Source organism: Caloenas nicobarica, chromosome 1, assembly GCF_036013445.1.
Source record: "Caloenas nicobarica isolate bCalNic1 chromosome 1, bCalNic1.hap1, whole genome shotgun sequence".
Taxonomy (NCBI): domain Eukaryota; kingdom Metazoa; phylum Chordata; class Aves; order Columbiformes; family Columbidae; genus Caloenas; species Caloenas nicobarica.
Genome location: NC_088245.1, coordinates 1756703 through 1765609, shown reverse-complemented (window position 1 = coordinate 1765609; position 8907 = coordinate 1756703). Strand labels below are relative to the sequence as shown.

General features: G+C 60.5%; 1 protein-coding gene across 1 annotated transcript; it reads left to right on the top strand.

Annotated features, from left to right (window-relative positions):
* Positions 1-2546: 2546 nt before the first annotated feature.
* On the top strand, positions 2547-8356 carry LOC136002767 (uncharacterized). Its single transcript, XM_065658000.1, has 20 exons — positions 2547-2604; positions 3348-3485; positions 3565-3686; positions 3777-3885; positions 3975-4091; positions 4260-4327; positions 4418-4555; positions 4706-4891; positions 4977-5079; positions 5173-5314; positions 5394-5577; positions 5824-5923; positions 6006-6124; positions 6248-6300; positions 6522-6634; positions 6728-6876; positions 7077-7171; positions 7455-7533; positions 7806-7914; positions 8283-8356. Exons 1-20 carry the CDS (start codon positions 2547-2549, stop codon positions 8354-8356), a joined length of 2256 nt encoding a protein of 751 aa, XP_065514072.1.
* The last annotated feature ends 551 nt before the right edge of the window (positions 8357-8907 follow it).

Sequence of the window (8907 nt, the reverse complement as noted above, 5' to 3'; positions counted from 1 at the left end):
GGGAAAAAAAAAATAACCTGGATTAATTTCAAAGAAGAGATGGTTCAATATTTACCAAAAAATCTTTTTATATAAGGGGTGGAGGGGGGAAAATCTGGTGTAAATTGTGACAAATAAGGGGTTTAGAAGCACATGTAGAGTTATTTTTTTTTAAAGAAGGGTAAAAATCCCTAAACCCTGAGATGCTGAAGATGGGGACGTCACTTGTCCCCACGCCACGTCTCGATGACAACCCCTCCCCCGCCTTGTAAACCTCAAACATAGAAGGTGTGAGAATTACACCGGGTTGGAACCGGGCATGAGAACACCGAGTGTTTTGTGATGCGAATATATTTTTTTACTGTGCATGCCGACGGGACGGAAAAGAGGAATTTGTGCCATGCTTTGGGCCAGGGGCGCTTGGTTTTATCTCTGTTTTTTTGGTGTGAAATCACCGTTTCTGGTGACTCCGTCCCACCCGGGGAGGCTCGGGGACTGATGATGAAACAACCTGGATTAAATGAGTTCGTTTTGTAAAAATGCTCGTTTGGTTGGTTGGGTTTTTTTCCTGGGGTTCAGTGTCACTAAACTCATGGATGTGCCAGGGAGGGATGTTCAAGAACCAGGTTTAGTTGAGCTCGACCGCGAGTCTTGCAGAGTGGGGCTCTCCCTGTGTCCTTTTACCCCGCGAGCTCCATCGCACTCAAGTGCTAAAGGCTCTTCAAGCACAGAAATTTTCTTTTTTGACCAAAAAATGGGTGTTTATTGAGAGAAGCCCATCCCACAGGGCACCCCTGGGGGCACTGGGGTCCCCGTGCACCCCAATTAAATAAAATACCATGGACCCTGGTCCCTGTGCACCCCAATACATGATGTACCCCAATAGACTGTGCACCTCAGTCCCTCTGCACCCTGATATGTTGTATACCCCAATAAACCCTGCTCCCTGTGTACCCCAGTCCATTGTGCACCCCAATACACCATGCACCCCAGTCCCTGTGCACCCCAGTACACTGTATACCTTGTTCCCTGTGCACCCCAATACATCGTACCCCAATACACTGCACCCTGCTCCCTCTGCACCCCAATACATTGTGTACCCCAATACACTGTGCACCCTGCTCCCTCTGCACCCCAATACATTGTATACCTCAATATACCATGCACCCCAACGTGTCGTGTACCCCAATACACCGTGCACCCGGCTCCCGGAGCACCTGATTCTCATGCACCCAGGTCCCTCTGCACCCCGACACCCCGCACACCCAGCTCCCCCCGCACCCCACTCCCAGCGCAGAGCCCTGTCACCCCAGATTCCTGCGTACCCCAATTCTGCAGCCTGACGCACTGTGCGCCCTGGTTTCTGTGCACCCCAATATACCACGCACCCTGGATCCTTGTGCATCCCTGTCCCTGTGCACCCCCATACACCGTGCACCCTGGTCCTTGTGCACCCCGATATACCATGCCCCCCTGTTCCCACGCACCCCACATCCCCATGCACCCTGATCCCCACACATGCTGGATCCCCGTGCATCCCATCTCTGTGCACACCCATACATCGTGCACCTCTGTTCCCATGCACCCCAGATCCCCAAGCACCCTGGATCCCTGTGCATCCCCATTCACCACGCACCCTGGTCCTTGTGCACCCTGATATACCACCCCCGCCTGTTCTCACGCACCCCACATCCCCACACACCCCGATCCCCACACACACCGGATCCCCGTGCATCCCCGTCCCTGTGCACCGCCATACATCGTGCACCCTGGTTCCTGTGCACCCCAATATACCACTCCCCCCCATTCCCACACACCCCAGCCTCGCACACCCCACATCCCGGCGCACCCCACATCTCCACACACCCCGATCCCCACACACGCCGGATCCCTGTGCATCCCCGTCTCTGTGCACCCCCATACGTCGCGCACCCTGTTCCCCGTGCAACCCTGTTTCCACGCACCCCACATCCCCGCACAACCCTGTTCCCACACACCCCCAAATCCCCACGCTCCCCACATCCCCACGCACCCCGATCTCCACGCGCCCTGGATCCCTGAGCATCCCCGTCTCTGTGCACCCCCATACATCGCGCACCCTGGTCCTTGTGCTCCTCGATATACCACACCCCACCGCGTTCCCACGCACCCCATTCCCACGCCCCCCTGTTCCCACGCGCGCCGATCCCCACGCACCCCGGATACCTGCACATCCCCGTCTCTGTGCACCCCCATACATCGCGCACCCTGGTCCCCGTGCACCCGTTCCCACGCACCCCACATCCCCTGTATACCTGTGGATCCCCGTCTCTGTGCACCCCCATACATCGCGCCCCCTGGTTCCTGTGCACCCCAATATATCACCCCCCCCGTTCCCACGCCCCCCGCACCCCCCGCATCTCCCGCACATCCCACCCCCGGCGGAGGCCGCTCGGCCCCTCCCGTCGAGCAGTGGGGAGGGGGCGGCTCCCGGGGGGGGCCCCGCGCATGCCCGTCCCCGCCCGTTAAATACCGGCGGGTCGGGCCGCACCGGCACCGCCGCCCTCGGAACCGCCGCTGCCCCCACCATGACCGGCGAGGGTGAGTCCGGCCGCCGCCGCCGCTGCTGCTCGCAGGACGCGCCCGGTGAGCTGGGGGGGGTCTCCCCGTCCTGAGCATCGCACTGGGGTGGTCCCTGCAGCCCGGGCACCGGAGGGTCCCCCGTCCCGAGCATGACACTGGGGTGCTTCCCCCCTCTTCTGGGTACCGGGGGTGCCAACCCCGACCTGAGCGTCACCCCAGGCACTGTGCGGTGGGCTCCACCATCCTAGGCAGTGGGGGTTTCCCCTTCCTGAGCAGTATAGAGGGCACTAGGGTGTCCCCCCCCGTCCCCAATCCCGGGCACCAGGATGTCCCCCCATTCCAAGCAGGACACTGGGAACTAGGGTGTTCCCCCTCCTGCCAGTCCTGGGTACTGGGGGTCCCCCCTCCTAAGTATTGTACTGGGGTGTCACCCCCAGGCACAAGGGCACCCCCCCTCCTGAGCATCACACTGAGCACTGGGGGTGTCCCCCCACATCCTGGGCACCAGGGGGTCCCCCCTCCTGAGCATCACACTGGACACTGGGGGTGTCCCCCCACATCCTGGGCACCAGGGGGTCCCCCCTCCTGAGCATCACACTGGACACTGGGGGTGTCCCCCCACATCCTGGGCACCAGGGGGTTCCCCCTCCTGAGCATCACACCGGGGCTCCCCTCGGGGGCTCTGCGTGTCCCCCGTGGGGTTTGGGGACCAGGGTGTCCCCCCAGTACAGCAGCACATGGGTGTCCTGTGGTGCTGACCCCGGGCAGGATGCAGCCCCAGCATGACCCCAGTCTCCCCCCCACAGATGTCCCCAAGGCCACCGAGCCCCAGGGTGACAGTGACGGCCCCCGCCGGGGCTCCCTCTGTGACCGGCACTGCGCTGCCATCAACAACCTGCAGGGTGACCTGGGCTGCCACCTGTACTGTCCCCATGTCCCCTCAGGTAGGTTGGCCGTGGGATGGGCTGGGCGCAGCGTTCCGGGGGGGTCCTGGACGCTGTGTCACCCCTGGCTCTCCTGCAGCCGTGTCCCCTCCGTCCTGCTGCCAGCAGCACTCGGAGGAGGTCTGCGAGAGCTGCGTGGTGAAAACCACCCTGACGGCCGAGAACGCCGTGGAGGCCAACAAGCTCTCCAACAACTACAAGGTGGGTGGCCGTGGCATGGGTGGGGGCACCCATGGGGCCTCCTGGGTGCTTCTAGTGAGTTTTCTCACCCAAAAGAACGTTTCTGTGCAGTTTGGTTTCAAGAAATGGAAGAGCCACGTGACGGCGCGGCCCTGGGAGGACCGATCGGAGATTGTCAAGGAGCTCTACTCTGACCTCAACGTCATCCGGGGCCCTGGAGGTGGGTGACCTTGGGGACACCCCTGTGCGGTGGCAGCGTGGATTTGGGGTGGTGCAGGTGACAATGACCCCACCCTTCCTCTCCCACAGGGTCCACAGTGACGTTTGGGAACGTTCTCTACCTCCTGCTCTTCGGCTGGTGGCTCTCGGTCCTCTACGTCCTGGTGGCTGCCACGATGTTTGTCACCGTCGTGGGGGCTCCTTATGGTGAGTCACAAATTTGGGACCCCCATGCGAAGGGCTGGGGGAGCCGTGGGTCTCCTGGCTGAGCCTGAAATGGTGCTGGGGTCTCCTGGGTCCCCTCTCTGTGGGGTGGCCCTGTAGATGGAGGTGACACGTGTGTCCCCAACAGTGCTGACGCTTGTGTCCCCGCAGGGCGGCTCTGCTGGGACCTGGCTGGCTATTTCCTCTGGCCCTTTGGCAAAGTGATCCAGAGAGTGGAGGTGACAGTGTGCCCCGAATCGGGACCCCACTGGGGGATGAACTGGGGTGTGCCATTGCCACAGCCTAACCTGCCCCCCCGTGTCTCCCAGGTCCCCAAATCCCACCAGGCACTGGGTACGTCGGAGACCGGAGGGGATGCGAGCGGTGCAGGGGAGAGCTCAGCCCTGCTTGGTGGCCCCGTGCCACGGCGCTGGCGCCCGCGGTGCTGCGTTAACACCGGATACTGGGTGAGCCGTGTGCCAGCCGTGGTGTCACCCCCCCCTTCCCCAGGCATGGGCACCCCTGTCGTGGTGGGGATGGCACCCATGGGTGCCTCCGCTCCCCCACGGTGGGTGTTTTGGGGCAGGCAAACCCTAAAGGTGAGCACCCGTTGGCAGCGGCATGCCGGCACCGCGGTGTGGCTGTGCCTGGGCTACCCGGCGCTGGCGCTGGCTCATGGGCTGGTGTGTGTCACTGCGTGGCTCCTCGTCGTCCTCATCCCCGTGGCCAAGCTGAGCGCCCGCACCGTCACCCGCGTCCTGCTGCTGCCCCCCGAGCGGGTGCTCGTCCGGCGTCTGAGGATGGTGGGTGTCTCTGCGGGGGGCTGAGGGTGGGTTTTGGGGGGCGGGGGGGTGCTTGGAGCAGTGTCACCCACTTGTCCCTCCGCAGACGGAGGTCCCGCTGGAGGGGGAGGTGATCCTCTGCTGCTACCGTGCCCTCAACCCCTACTACTACAAATATGCCGTGGATGGCATCAATGTCTTTGCCGTCAGTATCCTTTCGTTGAGTTGGAGGGGAGTGGGGTGGGGGGCGCTGACCCCAGATCCCACCCCACCTCGGTCATCTCCTTGACTGGCCACCCCAGACCTGCTGCCGCTGGTGTTGGTGACACTGGTGCTGGGTTACGTGGACAGTCACAACCGCCTGACCAGCTCCCCCGTCAAGTTCACGTTGGCCTTGCTCTCCATCATGCCCCTCTCCTACTACATCGGGATGGCCATCGCCAGGTGAGCGGTGACGAGCAGGACGCTTGGTGGCAAGCTGGGGGCATGTGCCAGCCCTGCTCACACCCTCCTTCTCCTCCAGCATCTCAGCCCAGAGCAACTTTGCGGTGGGAGCGGTGGTGAACGCCACATTCGGCTCCATCACGGAGCTCACCTTCTACATCACGGCGCTCATCAAGGGCTCGCGCGAGGGCAACCGCTGCTACGCCGAGATCGTCAAGTCGGCATTGACGGGGACGCTGGTGGGCTGCGTCCTCTTTGTCCCGGTGAGTCGTGGTGGCACGTGAGCACCTGGTCACTGTGGAGAGCGGGGAGGATGATGCAAGCAAAGTGCTGATGGAGATTTTTGGGAGGACGAGGCTCTGCCTCTGCTCTCTTCTTCGTCACTCTGCCTCTGCTCTCTTCTTCGTCGCTCTGCCCCTGCCCCCTGCTCTCTTTTTTTGAGGGTTGGACTAGATGACCTTTGAAGGTCCCTTCCAACACAAACTCTTCTATGATTGTCCATCCCCAAGGGTCTGTGCATGGTGATCGGGGGCATCCGGCACCAGGAGCAACGGTTCAACAGCCGCTCGGCGGGCGTCAGCTCGGCCCTGCTCTTCCTCTCCGTGGGAGGTGAGTTGGGGACAGGGGTGTCCCCAGCTCTGGGGGGTCCCACCAGCCTGGGCACCCACCCCCTGTCCCTCCATCCCCGCAGGTGTCTTTGCCCCGACGCTCTTCTCCAAGGTGTATGGGAAGCTGGTGTGTGGCGAGTGCCACAATGTCACCCAGAACCCGCTGGGCCACTACCTCTGCCACAACTGTCACTTTGACCTGGTGAGTGGGGACATGGACCCCAACTGTTGGCATTTGGGATCGGGGATGCTCCGAGCCCACCTGGCTCCTGCTCTTGGCGGTGGCATTGGGGCTGTCCCTTGTCCCCTGCGTCCCCATTGACAGGCGCTCTCTCTGCAGATGGAGAACAACGGCACCCTCTACTACAGCCATGTCCAGTGAGTGTTGGCTGGGGTGGGGACAGGCCTGTCCCCATAGTGTGGTGGCACCTCCCAGGCCGGGTTGTGGCCCTGTGTCCCTCCCAGGTCCCCCCTTGACCACCCTGAAAGGCTCCAATCCTGCACCCCCATCTCCTCCATCCATAGACGGTGCAGGGAACCCCACTGGGGTCTCCATGCCATACCTTGGGGGCACTAAATGTGTCACCTGTGTCCCACAGACCCCTGGTGTACACCGTGTCCCTCCTGCTCCCTGCTGCCTACCTCATCGGCCTCTTCTTCACTCTGAAAACTCACTCACACATCTACGACATCCATATCAGTGACTGTCACAGTGAGTGTCCCCAAATGGTGGGATGTCCCCACTGCAGGGCTGGCTCTTCTCATGTCCCCGGGGTGTCCCATCATGTCTCTGCTCTTCCCCCAGTGCCCGGCCACCACCACAGCGCTGTAGTCCACTGGTCTCGCTGGCGGGCCCTGGTCATCCTCCTCCTCTCCACCCTCTGCATGTCGGCCTGTGCTGACCTGGCCACGGAGCACATCAGCCCCATCCTCACCAACTCCACCATCTCACAGGTGAGTGTGGGGACAGGGATGGTGGTGACCCAGGTTGCGCGGCCATGGGGACCAAGATGTGTCCTCCAGGGATGGGAACCTGACCTGGCTGCAGGGTTGAGCCTCAAAAGCTGGGGGTAAAGATGCTGAGATGCACTGAGGAGCTGTGGTTGCCCAGGGATGTGGTCCACACATCCACTGATGTCCCCTCTTCCCTGCAGTACTTCATTGGTGTCACTGTGCTGGCGATGGTCCCAGAGCTGCCAGAGATTGTCAACGGCATCCAGTTTGCCCTGCAGAACAACCTGAGCTTGAGGTGAGATGGCTCGAAGGATGAGTTTTGGGGTGTCCTCCAGCATGGTCCCTGTCCCCATCCCATAGCTGTGTTTTGGTGCCAGTGATGGGCTGCCCAGCTCCATGGCACTGGTGGGACAGATCCTTGCCAGCTTGTCCTCAAGAGAACTTAAAGCCACCCAAGAAATGGGGCCAGAACCAGGCTGGGCTCCATGATCTGGCTCCCCGCGTTGGGTTTGTTCTCAACACGAGGGCTGCTGGAGACTTGGCACATGCCAGCTCTGAAGTCCCTCTGTCCTCCCCAGCATCGAGATTGGGAACTGCATCGCTGTCCAGGTCTGCATGCTCCAGATCCCCATCCTGGTGCTCTTCACCATCTTCTACGTGAGTAGACCCAGGACAGCCCCTGGGTGACCTCCCCCAGTGGGGCTGGGGACACGCAACACTCCAAGGGCACAGCCACCATCCTGTGTCTTCTCCTCTGCTCAGTGCAGGGGAAAGTGGGGTCAGATGTCTCCTCCCTTGGGTGATGCTGTCCCCAGCCCTAGGGACATGTGGCTGTGGGGGTTCAAGGGGTGACATGCAAGCCCCCAACCTCAGTTGGTGGAGGGTTGTCCTTGCTTGGCCATAAATCCCAAATCTTCTGCACCTCACAGCCGACCAACTTCACGCTTGTCTTCAGCGACCTCCACGTCTATGCCAGCATGTTCAGTGTGGTCCTCATGAACTACATCTTCATGGATGGCAAATGTGACTACTTCCAAGGTGACCGCTTAGCCATGAGGCTGCTGTGGGACTTGGTGTCCCCACCTTCCCTCTGCTGATGGGATGGGGGCGTGTCTCCTGGTGACAGCCCTGGGGTCATCTGCTTCCTGCAGCTCTTGACGTTGTGGTGGCTTGAGCAATTCTGAGGTTGTGGTTGACCATCTTGGAGGTGCTGGAGATGCCACCCAAGGGCTAACTTCCTTTTCACCCTTAAGAGGGAATTTTAAACCCATCCTGAGTGGGATTTTGCAGAGGACCTTGCAAGTCCTCTATGGTGAGCTAGTCCAGACCACACCAGAAGGTCTTAAAAGCAACTTTTCCCCCTTCTCCAAGGAGTAACCCTCTCCAACCTGCTCTGTCTGCCCTAGGCACGGTGCTGGTGATGGTCTACTTCATCCTCCTGGCTGTGTACTTCTTCGCCCCGTCGCCCAGCGGTTGCTGAGGTTCAGATTCTGGTTTCTCCAACCCTCGAGTTGGGTTTGGTGCCTATTGAGGCGTTATCTGGTGTCTCAGGGACTCAGCCAGGCTGGTTCCAGGCTGGAAGCATCGTTTGTCGAAGCTCCTTGGAATGGCAACGGGGCTTCGGTGATGGGAAGGGTGGTGGCCACTTGAACCAAGAAGGAGCCTCAATGCCAGAGCACTTCATGGAGGTATTTCCAGGCCATGGGTGTGTGGTTGGAAGGAAAATTGTCCTTAGTGGAGGGTCTGGAAGGGGGTCTCAGTGTGTTCTTCAGGACAGATCCCTCCCTGGGGATGTGTTGCACTGGGAGAAGGTGCCTGAGAAGAAGCTCTTGTGCTTCCAGGCAGTGGGTGATCCTGGGCCTGGAAGGGACTTGGATCTAGGGATCTCAAAGAGCTTCTTGATGGTACTAGAAATGCACCAAAAGTATTTTGCAGCTGTTTTGTCATTAAAACAGTTTTGTACAAATCAGAAACAAGCTTGTTTCTCCTTAAATGAACCTTCGGTCACCTGTCTGGGCCCCTCCATGCCCA